A 15,554-nucleotide genomic window follows, 5' to 3' on the forward strand; every position below is an offset into this window, starting at 1 on the left:
GAAATTTCATTGAAGATTAGTATGTGATCTCCAATAATAATAAAGTAATAAAACTTAATTAATAGTAAAAATATATAAATATTGCCAAGTAACACTACCTACAGGACTTCTGACGTAGGTATACCACAATAAAGATCTGTACTGTTTATTTTATTTAATTTTACATAAAACATCTTAGTATGAGCTAAAGCACGGTTTCTCAAACGTTTTCTACGACGGAACACTTCACAAATCCTGAAATTTTCACGGAACACCTTGGTTATTTTGTAATGTATTAATTAAGAATTAATTAAACATCAATTAAAGTTTGATTTAATTGATGTTTTAATTGATTTAATTAAAGCATCAATAAACCATCATTAAATTAATTTGTGCTGATTTTCATTGACATATCCTATTCTGATCACCAAATATGTTTATAATATTATTATAAGTACTTACGAGTGAATGCAGACTTTTTCTCCTATGTGCTGGTAGTTTTCCACTCCTTTTGTACATCCTGGAGATCTTTATAGGCTTGAGATGGATGACTCACTATCTGTTCTGTCACAAACACCTTCAATAAGAGATTTCTTAATACCAAAATTAAACAAAGTGCCTTGTCTTTTATTCATATTAGAATTTAAATCTGTATTCCTATTACTTTTAAAAAAATCACAACACTCCAGTTTCAGAACAAGCACTTACACACTACAATACGAACTTGCGAAGAAAGTATTCAGTATTACTAGATCTGAGAACCAGATCTAGAGTACCTTGACCTTCAATTTCAGTGGAAAAATTTTCTTTATACTTCCTTGCTGATTGGTCACCAACATTTGCAACACAGATGTTATTTCGTTCAGTTTATGCCACCCATTGTTGTAATCGTCTTGTAGGCAATTTTTATGATCGGTTAAACGGCAGTATTCTCTTTCCCGATTGTTGAAAGATATTGATGTGTGAAAATTAACGATAATATGAATATTTCCATGTTTAAAAACATGCCGCTTGGTCATTGACATTTGCTACACAGATGTCATTTCCTTCAGTTTTAAGAACAGAGGATATGCCACCATTCTTATAATTCGCTTGCAAGCAATTTTTATGACCTGTCATAAACAGCGGTATTCCCTTTCCCAAATGTTGAAAGGTTTCGATGTGTGAAACTTAACGATACACAGATGTCATTAGGTGTTCTGGGTCTAAGCTTTGACTTATTCAGAATATTATTCTCCTCAGAATATTTCTACTATAAAATATTTATTCATGAAAAATGCTTAGAAAACTAAAATGACAAATTCCAGAACTTCTCGCGGAACACCTATTCACCCTCCGCGGAACACAGTTTGAGAAACCCTGGGCTAAAGAATGATACTTATCTGTGAAACTCTTATTACAATGGGATCTTTTGGACATAATAAAAAAAGTACGTATTTTACACACTTAAGGGTGCCTCCGTAGCACAGCTGGAGGACAGACAATACATGCATCCTTTTAATGAAAAAGACCTGAGTTAGATTCTCATTATTCAAGAGGTATCTTTATTTTTTTTTTAATGCAAGTATATTAGCTGATCCAATAAGGAGGTAGCAGGGTCCTTCCCCCTCATAAAAACTTAAGGTTTTTCATCCCACACATGTGAATTGGCCAAAGAATACATTCATACATTTTAAAAATACTGCTAGTAGGTAGTAGATGGCATTGTGTACACAGATGGCGGATAGTGACATAGGAATGTAGATGGAGAACTAAGGAGTTCATATAATGGAGAATGGCCTCTAGCAAGTAGTCCTTTGAAGTGTCATGTAAGAATATAAAAGCAGTCATTACAATTTAGATTTGGCCAATATTTATATTTATAAATGTGAGAAGACAGAAATATAAGACCTGATAATATTGGAGTCTTGACATTTAACAGAGTGATTTGGAGGAAAATTGTAGATAGGAAGTAGGTGATGATGTAAATTTTTCATGTAGTACTATCATATCCTGTACACCCCTTGAGGGTATATATCAGGAATTTGATGATGATGAAATATGACTTAATAATAATAACAACAAACTATTACTATTACAACACCCTCATCAAGGAAGGGCACCTACTCTACAACTCTGTCTCCAACTCTCTTCATGTTGTCCCAAAGAACACTGTGAATGTAGTCATCAATTCCATAGTGAGCCAGTCCTCATTTGATTTGAGAACTAGAAAGCTGAATATGGCATTGATATTCAAAAATATAGTTTTTAAACTGACAAATCTTTCTGTGCGACCAAAATAAGATAAGTTAGAGGAATATGGAATCTTGTAAACACTCAAACAGTAAGGAAAAACTGTCTTTAGGAAAAGGTACAAGCAGCTGGCAGATTTGGTTGGCTGATTGAAGGTCGCATGAATTGGAATTTTCTAAAAAAAATCTTTTGCATTCTAAGATACCTTTTATAAGGAACAGGAATTCTGTGGATATCTTCATTTAGAGAAAAATTGGTTCAAATAGTTATTGGATTTTATCAGTTAAAAGTGAGATTGGCTTGAATGGTATATCCACAGGTTACTACATATACTCTTCAGAATATCACTATTCTCAAAAATATAGAGTTTTTAAATCTTTAGAGTCCATGGCTGCAGCTCAAATTACGAATGGTGTGTCACCAAGTCCTCTCCCATTTAAGGACTTCATTTTGTGTAGCATACTACACACTGCATATTACAAGATTTTGTAGTATGCAGTGCTTGTGGTATGTACACATCCCTGCAGTTGATTTTGTGGTAGTAAACATATATGTGTAAAATGTAGGAAATGGTTACCATAACCAACCTCAGCAGTGCTGCATCAGAGGTGGGAGAAGATTGACCTAGAGAGACAAATAGTGTGATAGAGGGAGAGAATAATGAGCAAAATATAAATAAAAAAGTATTTATAAAAGTAAGAGTGGGGAAAGTTTGAATAATTGTGAAGTTTTTGGAGTTAGTCTTAACTGGGAGGATGAATGGAAAGCAAGAGTGGGTAGATTGCAAAGAGAGAGAGAGATAGACGAACTGAAAGAGGAGGTGGAATGTCCCGGGAATGAGTTGAAAAGTGTGAAAGATGAGATTAAGTGAATGGAAGAGATGAATGCAAGGAGAATCAGAGTAGGAGTGAGAGAGTTATGGGAATGATAGAAGAGGAGAGAATAGAAACAGGAGAGAGGGAATGAGAAGAATGAAAGGGAGTGCTGGAACCAGGGATAGAGAGATGCCAAGATGGCAGGTAAGTAGGGGAACATGGAAAGAAAATGTTAGAGAAGAGAGAGAGAGAGAGAGGGATGCAGGTGAGCAATTAAGGAACAGAGTGGTAAGAAGTATGATGTATGGAGACTCGATGATCCGTGGTATGCAAGATAAGATGCCAGAGGAGTGTTTGCCTGGAGGAATGATATAAAGTGTGGCTATAGCAATTAAGAGGGGTGAAAGGGTGGATGAAATTATTGCGATAGTGGGCAAGAATGATTTGAGAGGCAGTGTAAATTGGGTGGCGAGAGATCTGAGATACATGCTTGAGGTTGTACAGAAGAAAACTCAGCGAGGGAAGATAGTGTGCATGTGTTGCCCAGGTATGATAATGAAGAGTTGAGTAGAAGAACATTAATAATGAATAGCATGATAGCCAGAATGTGTCAGAAAAGAGGCTTGGGATATGCAATGCTTGGAGGGCATTTCAGGACAGAAAGGAACTGTATGCAACAGACCATTTGCATTTGAATGGGGAAGGATGTAGGCATCTCGAGAGAGATTGCTGTTCTCTGAACTAGTCGGTGAGTCAATGCAAGGAAACTGGAATTACCAGGCTGGATGGTAGCAGAGGCAGAGGTGGCCTCCTGTAGGAATAGGAGAAGCTTAGGAGAAGGAAAACTCCACTGGCCTCAGCATTACATTAAGTAATGATGAGTCCAGTGGAGTCAGGAGGGGATAAGGACAGGTATAGAAACAGTGACATTTTTATGTTTTATACTAATGCCAGGAGTATTCAGAATAAAGGAGATGAATTGGTGGCACTGATAGTATCAGCCTGTTCAAAGATTATTGGGATCACTGATTATTGATGGAATATGATATAATAAAAGGAATAGAAGTAGCAGGTTACAGTACTTTTTGAAAGGATAGGGAGGGAAAACATGGTGGTGAAATACTGTTTATGATAAGTAATGACTTATTATTAGTGCTCAGAGTGGAAGCTTTGGAAGGCAGTGACTCTAATGGTTTTGAAAGCATATAGTGTGAGGTAGAGGTGGGCAAGACAGGATATATAGTGGAGTATTGCTACAAGTCAAGGAGTACAGAGGGTGAGGAGCGGGAGATGTTTAGGCAGATGAGTTTGGCAAGTGCAAGAAGAATGATTGTTATGGGAGATTTTAACTATGGAGGTATAAATTGGGAAAAGAAAAATGCATGTAATAATAAGGGAATGGAATTTCTAGACCTTGAGGGACAAATGTCTTAGGCAACATGTAATAGAAGGAATAAGAGGTTCAAGAATTTTGGATTTGGTCACAACATCAGCACAGCTGATTATAACTGAGATGGCATCTCTTCCCCCAATTGGAGAGAGTGACCATGTGGTTTTGACTTAGAAGCTGAACAGACATGCAGAAGTATCAAAGAGAAGTGAATATATGTCGAATTATAAGGTGGGTGATTATAATGGTCTTAGTTATCAATTTGGGGCAGTTCCATGGAGGGAGGAATTGGAATGGTAGGATATCATTAGTGCTTGAGAAATTGTGAAAGAATATTTGTTAGCAGCAATAGTAAGCTGTATTCCAAGATTGAAAAAGAGGACACAATTTGGTGTAAAGTGGATGACAAACAATATCAAATAGGAACTACAGGGAAAAAGAGGTTATGGAAGAGATACAGGAAGAAGGGTGGAGGGCAGCTGCATGAAGAATATAAGACTAAGGCCAGGAGAATGACTAGTACGGTAAGGAAGGCAAAACTGGAATAAGAGAAGAGATTGGCTCTAAGATCAGAAAATCCTAGGGAATTTTTTAGCTATGTGGCCAGTAGGAGGAGAAATGATTGTGGAAGAATGACATTGTGGAATAAAAAGGAGAACAGAATGACTGATGCAGAGAATATAGTGGAGTTGTTCAATGAACACTTTATTGGAGTATTTCATCCTAGAGGAATCAGTTTTAATGCTAGAGGGATAGGGCAGGTTCGAGGTTTAGAGATACAGGAGGAGAGTGTGTTTCAGATACTGAGTACTCTGGATGTCAGTAAAGCAGTGGGACTGGATGGAATTTTTGGAAGTTTTTTTTCACTTGGCTATGCTACTAATTATATATTGGGTTTTATTCTTTATCCAAGTGTTAGCAAACACAGTTTGCACCTGAAGTATTTTCAGGACTGGGGCAACTTGTGGTAAAGTGTATAAGTTCATCACTTGCTTCAGTATCTCCCATAATGCAAAACACATCTCCTTGCAGACAAGTATAATGTCTATGCATTAAGGGAAGGGCCACCCAGACCGGTTTTGACCTTTATTGAGGTCTCATTAGTGGGAGACAGACCCAGAGGTGGTGATACTAAAGATGGAAATAACAGAGAAGTCATATTTACTTATATGAGTTGCCAAGGAGTGTCACACCCTATTATTAAAATTCTCTGGATTAGAGATAAGTTTATGGAAGTTTTTTTTCACTTGGCTATGCTACTAATTATATATTGGATTTTATCCTTTATCCAAGTGTTAACAAACAAAGTTTGCACCTGAAGTACTTTCAGGACTGGGGCAACTCATGGTAAAGGTGGTATAAGTTCAGATCACAAATTATATATTGGGATAAAATCCAATATACACCCTCTGTACAAAAAGAAACAAACTTTTGATAGAAAATAAAAAAACAGGCCAATTATAATTAATCAAATTATTTATTTCAATCAATATACTCTCCCTCAGCTTCGATACAGCATTTGGCATGGTCAATTCGTTAAATGAGGGTTTTTTTTTCTTTTTTTATATATATATAAATCAGTTTTTGGGATACTGTTGAGGGTCGTGGTTACTGCTGCTTGACGTTTTCAATGGTGTCGTATCGCATTCCTTTCATCAGCAAATGAAGTCACAGGTTGCTAAATCAGGTGAATAAGGTGAGTGATCCAACACACAAACTTGGTTTTTGCTCAAAAACTCTCCCACGATGTTCAAACGATGAGATGGCATTATCGTGCAAAAGTGACCAGTTGCCTGCAATAAGATATTCATGCCGTACGCAACGAATTCTCGCTATCAATCGCTTCAAAACTTTGAGATAAAATTCACCATTGACCGTTTGGCCAGGTGGAACGAATTCTTTGTGAATAATGTCCTTGGAATCATAGAAACAAATCAGCATCGCCTTTACTTTTGACTTCTCCAAGCGACTTTATTTTGGATGCCCTCTTCTGGTGGTCTCCACTCAACACTCTGGTGCTTTGTTTCTGGCTCATACTCAAAACACCATGTTTTGAGTAATGACCGTTTCAAGGAAGTTTGAGTCCTTAGGAGCGGTTTTAATGAGGTCTTTGCAGTGTTCAATTCGATACATATTTTGGTCGTCGGTCAACTTGTGGGGAACAAATCGCGAATTCAATTTATGAAGGCCCAAACTCTCGGTCAGAATGTTGTGCACAGTTGATTTTGGAATCCCCAATTCATCTTCAATCAATCTCATGGACGATTTCGGATTTTCTTTGATGAAATCATGCACTTTTTGGATGTGAACTTCACTCAGTCCAGTATTTGGACGGCCTGGCTTTTCATCGTAATCAAGCGTCTTACGACCACTTTGAAATCACTTAAACCACTCATAAACTTGAGTACGAGATGCATTTCAGTAAAACTTTTACCAAGTTTAACACAAAAGTCAATCGCAGCTCTTTGTTTGAAACTCATTTTCAGACCGTTTGTCAAAACACATTGTCACTGTTGGCACTATAACTCAGTTTCTAATGAAACAAATGTCAAACACTTGACACAACACTAATGAATGTTGCCGCTTTCAACAACAAAAAGATATAATAGGTGGCGGCACTAATTTCTATTTTCGTAAAGTTCAGTTTCTTTTTGGACAAAAGGTGTATAATTAGTAGCATAGCCAAGTGAAAAACAACTTCCATAAGCTTATCTCTAATCCAGAGAATTTTAATAATAGGGTGTGACACCCCTTGGCAACTCGTATAGGCAAATATGACTTCTCCATTACTTCCAACCTTAGTATCACCATCTCTGGGTCTGGCCCCCACTGATGAGACCTCAATAAAGGTCAAAACTAGTCTGGATAGTGGCCCAGAATGCATAGAATTATACATGTCCGCAAGGAGATGTGCTTTGCATTATGGGAGATACTAAGGCAAGTGATGAGAACTTATACCACCTTTATCACGAGTTGCCCCAGTCTTGAAAGTACTTCAGACACAAACTTCATTTGCTAATACTTGGATAAAACCCAATATATAATTAGTGGATGGAAGTTTGCCATGGGTTTTATGTGCTAAAGAAATGACAGCTTCATTGACCTGGCAAGTGGAAAGGTACCCAAGAAATGGTAGGTAGGAAGGAAGGAAGGGTTTAGATGTCAGGTTAGTCAACTAGATTCAGGATTGGCTATTTGATAGGTATCAAAGAATTGTGTATGGTGGGGCAATATCAAGGAGGCAGAAGGTTACAAGTGGGGTCCCCCCTTATGGACCAGTACTGAGACCTGTATTGGTTAACCTTTATATCAATGACATTGTCAGTTGATTGCAGAGGAATATTCAGTAGTTTGCAGATTTTAAGAATTACAGGAAGATTCTAAGAATAGGATGGGTACAAAAAGTCACAAATGAAGAGCTCTATCACAAGATACAACCAAAGGAGAATCTAATGCAGAAGATTATAAAATGGAAGCTGCAATTATTTGGATACATCTGCAGAATGAGCGAGGACTGGAAGATAACGACAATCATGTTTGATATTATAGATGGTGTGAACAGAAGAGGTAGATCATATAGAGAATGGATAGATGACATTAAGGACTGGGGTGGACTTTGTTCACTGTGCACTGGACAAAGAAAGGTGGAAAAAGATAGTGAAGGAGGCATCAGACACCAACAGGCAGTGAGCCCATGGTTCGTGATGATGATTCCATTGTATAAAGCTTCGATTAGACTACACCTGGACTACTGTTCTCAAATTTGATTGCCAGGATTTGAAAGGGATAAATTAACTGTGGAAAGGTTAATTCATTGCCTATTGTATAGAGCAGATAACAAAGATGGTTTCAGGACTATACAATGTTGATTATGAGGGTCAGCTGATAGAATGTGGATGGCAGAGTTTGGTAGATAGAAAAAGGAGAGGTGATATGATTGAGACTTAAACTGTTGAGAGGTAGTTAGTAGTTGACACTGGGAAGTTCTTTTGCTTGGTGGAACATGGGGAAGAAGCGAGGACAAGGGGTCATCCCTGAAAGTTACGAAAAGAAGCTGTGAGTAAGAAGGTGAGGAGTGGCTTCTTTGCATGTAGGGTACTTGAACCGCAGAATGCGCTGCCTGATAGAGTGGCGAGAGCACGAATAGTCAATGAGTTCATGGAGTGGCATGATAGACCGTGTTTTCTAGGAAGGACCTCTCATGATGAGTCTTAACTCCATGGAGGCCTGAATCATCATAATAATAATAAAATAGGCTCTGCTGAAAATTCCTTTATGCAAGAAGGAGAAACTTTCAGCAAACCGCCCTTTTAAGCAGACAGAATCCAAAAAAGAAAATAATTACCCCCCCCAAAAAAAAACCATTAGCAGTTTCTATATCCCTCAAGTGAAGATATTCACTAACAAAAAAGGCATCTCAGAAGACACAGCAGAGAACCTTAAGAAATTCCACCTTGCTGTCATCTCCAAAGCAAGCAACCAAATCTGTCATTCTATTTTCTCCTATAGAAAATCTCTTCCTTATTGCTTTTGGGTTTCACTAAGTTCCATGTCCAAACTTACTTATTTTGATCAAACAAGAAGCAAGTAAAAAAGCATATTTTGGAACACTGAAGCCATATTTAACTTATTAAGCCTCATGAGTTGGTACTGGCTCAACATGGGGCTCAAATGTAGCACAGGATTCTTTTAGGTAACACGAAACCACAACATCATTATTTCTAAGAATTAATGGAGTCACTCATCACAGGATACCTGCTATAACCACTGGTCATACAATGCATATAATACTACTCTCTCTTCGAACTCATCCATCAAGAAAGCTCACAATCACTTCTAGCAACACATTTTTCCACTGACCACTCCTTTGGGTTAAAGAAACATTAGAAGATTTATTTTATTTTTTTTCTTTTACATTCTAAAAAAGCAAGTTTGTGGGACTGGATTGCTTTAAGCAAATCCATTTTATTAAGAAATTATAATTTTGAAGGACAAAAAGCATCATAAATGATACTCTAAAAAGAGAAGAAATGGACTAATGAATAATAGTAATTAACTTAAGTAGTCAAGTGTGATTTTACAGCTTTATGTTTTAGGTCAATATTCTTTCTTAAATAAATTTTAATCAATATTTTTAAACATTATTTGGGTTGGTTATACAGTGTCATCTCTATTTTTAGACTTTGATGTTGTACTTAATAACAAAAACATTGTGATGAATATCTCATCACAGAATGAATACACAACATATGAACATATGAATTATACAAAGTAAGAATGGTAAGAAAAGCAAAAGAATTTTAAATGCACTTTTTTCTCAGCTGAGGTCAACAATACTACACTATTAAGAAGCTATAGAACAATTGAAACACATACAATAGGCAATGAAGTGCAAATGACGACTGCTTAGTGTGTGGGTGGGTGGGTGTGTAACTTGAACTCAATTTACACAACAAGTTGAAGCTTAAAGCAAGCAGAAGAAATTAGTTTGAATTGCATTTGAGAGTTTCTACTGCATAAGAAGCAGTTCACAAATACTACTTTTGCAAATAAAATTCTACCAAAACATCAACTAAACATGTTGATTTATATTGAAATCTTTGCAAAAATGCACCCACCAAATGCAAAAGGAATGTAGTATACAGTATAGCGAGTTCCCAGGAGAGGTAAAAAAAAATGCATGAAACACTTTCCAGCATGGACATAAGAGGCTCAAATTTAAAAGTTTGTATGAAGCTCTTTCAAATTTCAGATTTATGTATTGATCCATAAATTGTAAATTCTTGGAAGAATACAAATAATTCTGTGGCTAGTTTAGAAACTCCATGTTTTGCATGACAAGACATCTAAGTTATAAAAACCTGATGTAATTCATGCATTCTGATCATCATATGATGCTCAGAATGCTCATCATTTTAAGAAAGGTCATTCATGCATTCTGATCATATGATCAGAATGCATGAATGACCAATATGACCAATCTGCCAGAATAGGAGACTGAGAAACTTTTGAGAAAAAAACTCTCACCCTTTCTTTTGTTAACAAACTTTATCCAAAGCAAAAATGCGAAAGTATTTAATTTGAACTAAAATTATATCTTATTATTATATTAATTATGATTCTTCAGAAGAATATGGTCAAATAGAGAACATTCATCAATGCTATGAAACCAAGTCAAAGAACAAAGAGTGATATAGTGATATAGTAATACAATTCTTTGAAGTGTTTACCATGAAATAATTACAGAGGTGGAAAAATTGCATGTGCAGTGTTTATGAAAGTAATCCAAGCAAATCGTAAAGTTAAATTAAGGATGTCGAAGGAAAGTCCTTAGAAAGTAAAAATAGCTGCAATGTTATTACTAAAAAGATAACGTTATTGAAGAGTGAAACAAAACTCACTATTATGTCAGATATGCAAAGATGGAAATCTTGCAATTTAAAAATGAGAGTGGGATGATGGTGATTTCTTTATTAGGTTAATAAGCAGGTTAGATGAAAGTGAGGGCTTATAAGTAAGGCAATAAATACATTCAAACACTGGGCACAAGAATATTTTAAGTATCTATGTCCAGATAGTGTACATTTAATTTAATCTAATTTAATGATTATTAGGATTTTTCATGGTGTCAAAATCAAGAAAGAATTCAACTGTCTAACATCTACCATATTTACTCAAATATAATTCACACTTTTTTCCCAAAAATTAAATTTAAAAAATCATGGTGTGAGATATATGCAGGGAATTTTGGAAAGTTTTGAAGGAAAAAATTAAACTGATGTTTATAATTAAATTTTCAGATTTCATTATAATTGCTCACATTATTTATAAAATTAATACATTTAAATTATCAATGTTATTTACGTGATCGGCAGCTCACCTTCATCACGCAACATGTTTCAATCTTTAGTGACAATGCTTCTGTAATTAAATTAAAACAAAAACTTTCATTATTGCTTGTCCTTTCATCATTTCGGAATAATAAGATCACCATGATTTAAAAAAAAATCGAAAATGGGTATGACCTTACCAAGAATCTACTATTCACTATCGCTACCTACCAGTCACACATATGACTGGTATGGTATTAACAAAAGATCATGCAACTCAACAACAAAGGCAAGCTGATGATTGTTGAATTGAAATGCTGATTCTATTCAACCGAATTTCAAAATATCTGAAACTTCCATAATAACATGCACTATCCATTTCTTAAAGTTTTAAACTTTTTTTTTTTTTTTTTATGTGCGAGGTATATGCAAAACTGTTTAATTTCTTTTTTCATAAAGTAAAATTAGGGGTGCAAGATATATGGAAGGAGAAGTTATACTCTAGTAAATACAGTATAAATTAAAGATGCCAAGAAATTATATTCTTGGTTTCATCTTTTATTCAAGCAAACAAGGTTTGCACATGAAGTAACTTCAAGAAAGGGTAACTCGTATATAGAGGCTAATGACTTCACATCAATTACCTTATTATCCCAGAATGTATAGCACATATTCTTATAGACATGTATAATCTTATGCATTGCGGGAAGGGCCATTACCCAGTTTTGACCTTCATTGAGGTATGTTTCAGCGATACCTCACCAAAAACTCATGCAATCCCTCAGATCACCCAACAATGAGTGACCCGAAGGATCATTTAAATCTGTGGCTATGTCCAATGGCAGGCTCAACCCCACCGCTGAGCAGAGCTGCTCATATCTGTGGGAAAGCAACCAACTCAGCACAAAAGCACATTAGTGGGAACCAGACACGAAGCAATACCAAGGTCGAAGTAATGCAGAAGTCATATTTTCATATACAAGCAGCAAAATGGTGTCCTGCCTTATTATTAAAATACTCTGGATTAGAAATAGATGTTGAAAGTTTTTCCACTTGGTTATACTCTAATATACAATGAAGAATAAAGAATTCTAACTGGAAGTAGAATAATGGTAATTCTAGATTTCACTAATTAAATATAACAATACTGACTCACCTGTTATTGCCTTCTGAGAAAGCAATTATTGTGCCTGAATTTTTCTCCTCTTGCTTCAATGTAGCAAGAAATGTAAACTCATTACTTTGAGAAATAAGATGTGAAGCTTTACTAAAGACATCAGCAGACAACTGTAATTGTCGGAAATCACCTGGAAGAGAAGGACTTGATAAGAATAAAAAATGAACAAACTGAATATATATACTGAATTATCAATTATTCTATGAAATAGAAAAATATTATAAGCAAAGTGTCATAAATTTTAGTATGATTTATGAAGCTCGTGTAAATTATAATGGTTTCTTTAATTTTTCAATGAAAATTAAGATTCTTAAATGCATTATTTAATAATATTCAAATACAGAATATTCATTGAAATTTGCTATATTTTTTATTAGAATACTTCATTAACTTAGTCTGAATATTATTGGAATTAAAGGATGACTTCTATCTTACCATAAACCAATTGCCATTTCCAGTCTCCTGACAAACACCTGGTCCATTCAACAATCAAATAATCCGAAGGAGAATGAAAGTTTTCATTCTGTTAAGAATGATCCGAAAGAGTTCTTTAAGTATTTTGCAAGCAAAAGGAAGAATGGCTTTATTGAATGCCAATGTTAAGGAGATAACCGAATCAGACAAAATAGCAGAATTACTAAGTGAACACTTTGTACGAGTATATCATCCAGGTGGAGATATTGCAGAAACAAGAGAAGTCTTATGTGGAAAATGAAGTAAATGAATTTGAGGTGCATAGCATGTTACAAAATCTTGATGTGAATACAACTATGGGGTTAGATATACTAGCTCAAGTTTTACAAGAAGGTGCTAGGGAATTGGCAGTGCCTTGACCACATTAAGTCTTGGCTCTGGGTTAGTCCCAAAAGGAAAGAGGGGAAAATAGTTCCATCATCCAAGACTGATGTAGCAAATTACTGACTGATCAGGATATTGAAGAAGTTGGTCAAGATCAAAATACAGGAATGGATAGACAGAGATGAAATACTATATGGGGGACAACATGATTTTATGAAGAGTTGGTCCAGTAACTTGCTCACTTTTTTATAATACAGTGACAGCTGAGTTGAATAAAGGTAATTGGTTTACAGTGATTCTGCTGGACTTTGCAAAGACTTTTGACAGGATACCACATGGAATTCCAATTAATAAATTACAGCATATGGGGATGGATATGAAGTTTGGTGAAGTAGATAAGAGGGTGGTTGATGAAGATACCAGACCATAGTCCAGCAGAAGAGAAGAGTAGAGGCCAGCAGAAGACCTGTGACTAGTGGCAGGTCACAGGGCTCTGTTCTTGGGCCACTACTATTTAATTTATACATTAACAATATAGGAAAGGATCTGGGAGGAACTATTCAGGTGTTTAATGATGAAAAATTAGGTAGAGCAATTGTTAATAAAATGATAAAATTTTGCAGGATGATTTACACAGACTGGCAGTATGGGTAAAGGAGAATGGATATCAGATTAATGTGGCAAAGTGTAAGGTTATGCATTTTGGGTTAAAAAGATTACCAGTTGTGTACCACACTGATGGAACTGCATTTAAGACAAGTGATGAAACCAGGGATGGGGAGATTGTAGTAGACTGGGAATTAAAGCTGGCAGGCAATACTACAAAAGTTGATAAAGCGGTTCATCTAATTACTTGGTTACTGAAGAATACCCTGACAAGCAGATACATGCAAGTTATTATACCTTTTTTTATAGAGCTTAGGTAAGATCCCATCTTGACTACTGTGTAGAGTTCTGGTCACCTCAATTTCTTGGTGATGATGAGGAGGAGAATATCCAGAAGCCAAGGTGGTAGGAGGCCTATGAAATCAACCTTATAAGAATAAGCTGAAGATTTGTGGGTTACAGAAATTGGCTGACAGACAGAAGAGGGGTGATATTATCCATCATCTAAGATGGATAATATCACCCCAAATAATATATTGAGACATACAAATTACTAAAGATTTTTTACAAGATCTATAGAGAGGAAATTTTTAAGAACAGGTCTGGTGGAAGGAGATCTAGGATCATCCTAGAAATTGAATAAGAGTGTAGTTAGAAAGGATATCAGGAATAGATTTTTTTTTAATTTTTTTTTTTTTTTTTAGAGAGTAATGAATGAATGGAAGAGTTTGCCAGTCTGTTGTGGGTGCCATAACTGTGAATGAATTTAAAGCAAAGTATGATATTGGACAGTGCCTGACATGATGTTTAGGGCCTTCCTTGATGAGTCAAAAGGCTCCATATAATAGTTGTCCATATAATAATAATTATAACAATAATCTTAACCTGCACAATACTTTTCCATCAAAAGTGAAGGTCTCTAAATATACCAAATGTGTTTGTCGCTTTCATCTCAACCTTCTTCATTTTAAAATTGAAGTGTATTGCTGAAATGTATTGCACAAACTCAATTTTAACCCACACTGAACAATGATCAATTAATCAGAGAAATAACAATTGTGTGATTCTCCATTGCTGTATTTTTTTTGGTAGCCAAAGTTATGATAGTTGGCACTCAATAAAAGTTTTCAAATCAGCAGCTACTAATTTGTATTCTTTAGGATTTATACAATTATGTTCATATGATAATGAACATGCATTTTAAATGATAAAGATTTCCGAGTGAAATAATACACATGCTAAGTTTCAATACCAGTGTTCAGCTTGGAAAATCCTTTGTATTCCACTGTACTTTTTGATGGCATATGATATTTAATGAGATTTTGTCCTAGTATTCAAAAATATTCTCTCAAAGTTAATCAAAATGGTATGGCCATTTTTAACAGAATGGAAAATAAAACATTAAAAAAGGTTTTCGAAGGCATCTACTGTAGAGTAGATGCCCTCCCTCGATGAGTCTGTAGACTCCTTAGAGGTGTCACATAATAATAAAAATGGCAGGAAATAGAGAAAGACACATAGATGGGCTGATTTTAGGAGTTTTTAGGACTTAAAAGATTGAAATATAAAAGTTGATGAAACCAGAAACTTCACAAATAATATATCTGGTTGAAAATAAGCTTTGGAGAGGAAACTAGTTATGAAATGCTGTGTTGGAATATATTCAGTATCGTAGAGGATATATGCAAAAAAACAACGCCATTGTTTTAACGACTTAGCATGTGTAG

At 35.4% G+C, this 15,554-nt stretch overlaps 1 protein-coding gene across 2 annotated transcripts in view; it reads right to left on the minus strand.

Moving 5' to 3' along the window:
* The window catches only part of LOC150102838 (protein kinase C-binding protein NELL1-like), a 299,735-nt gene that overhangs the window by 186,676 nt on the left and 97,505 nt on the right, over positions 1-15,554 (minus strand). For both annotated transcript variants that reach the window (XM_090398962.1, XM_090398963.1), the window contains exon 3: positions 12,403-12,553. In XM_090398962.1, the coding sequence (XP_090255088.1) occupies positions 12,403-12,553 (151 nt within the window). The remainder of the gene's footprint in view (positions 1-12,402; positions 12,554-15,554) is intronic.

This window comes from Typopeltis vanoorti, chromosome 10 (assembly GCF_054136105.1).
Source record: "Typopeltis vanoorti isolate ZY-2024b chromosome 10, IOZ_Tvanoo_1.0, whole genome shotgun sequence".
NCBI lineage: Eukaryota > Metazoa > Arthropoda > Arachnida > Uropygi > Thelyphonidae > Typopeltis > Typopeltis vanoorti.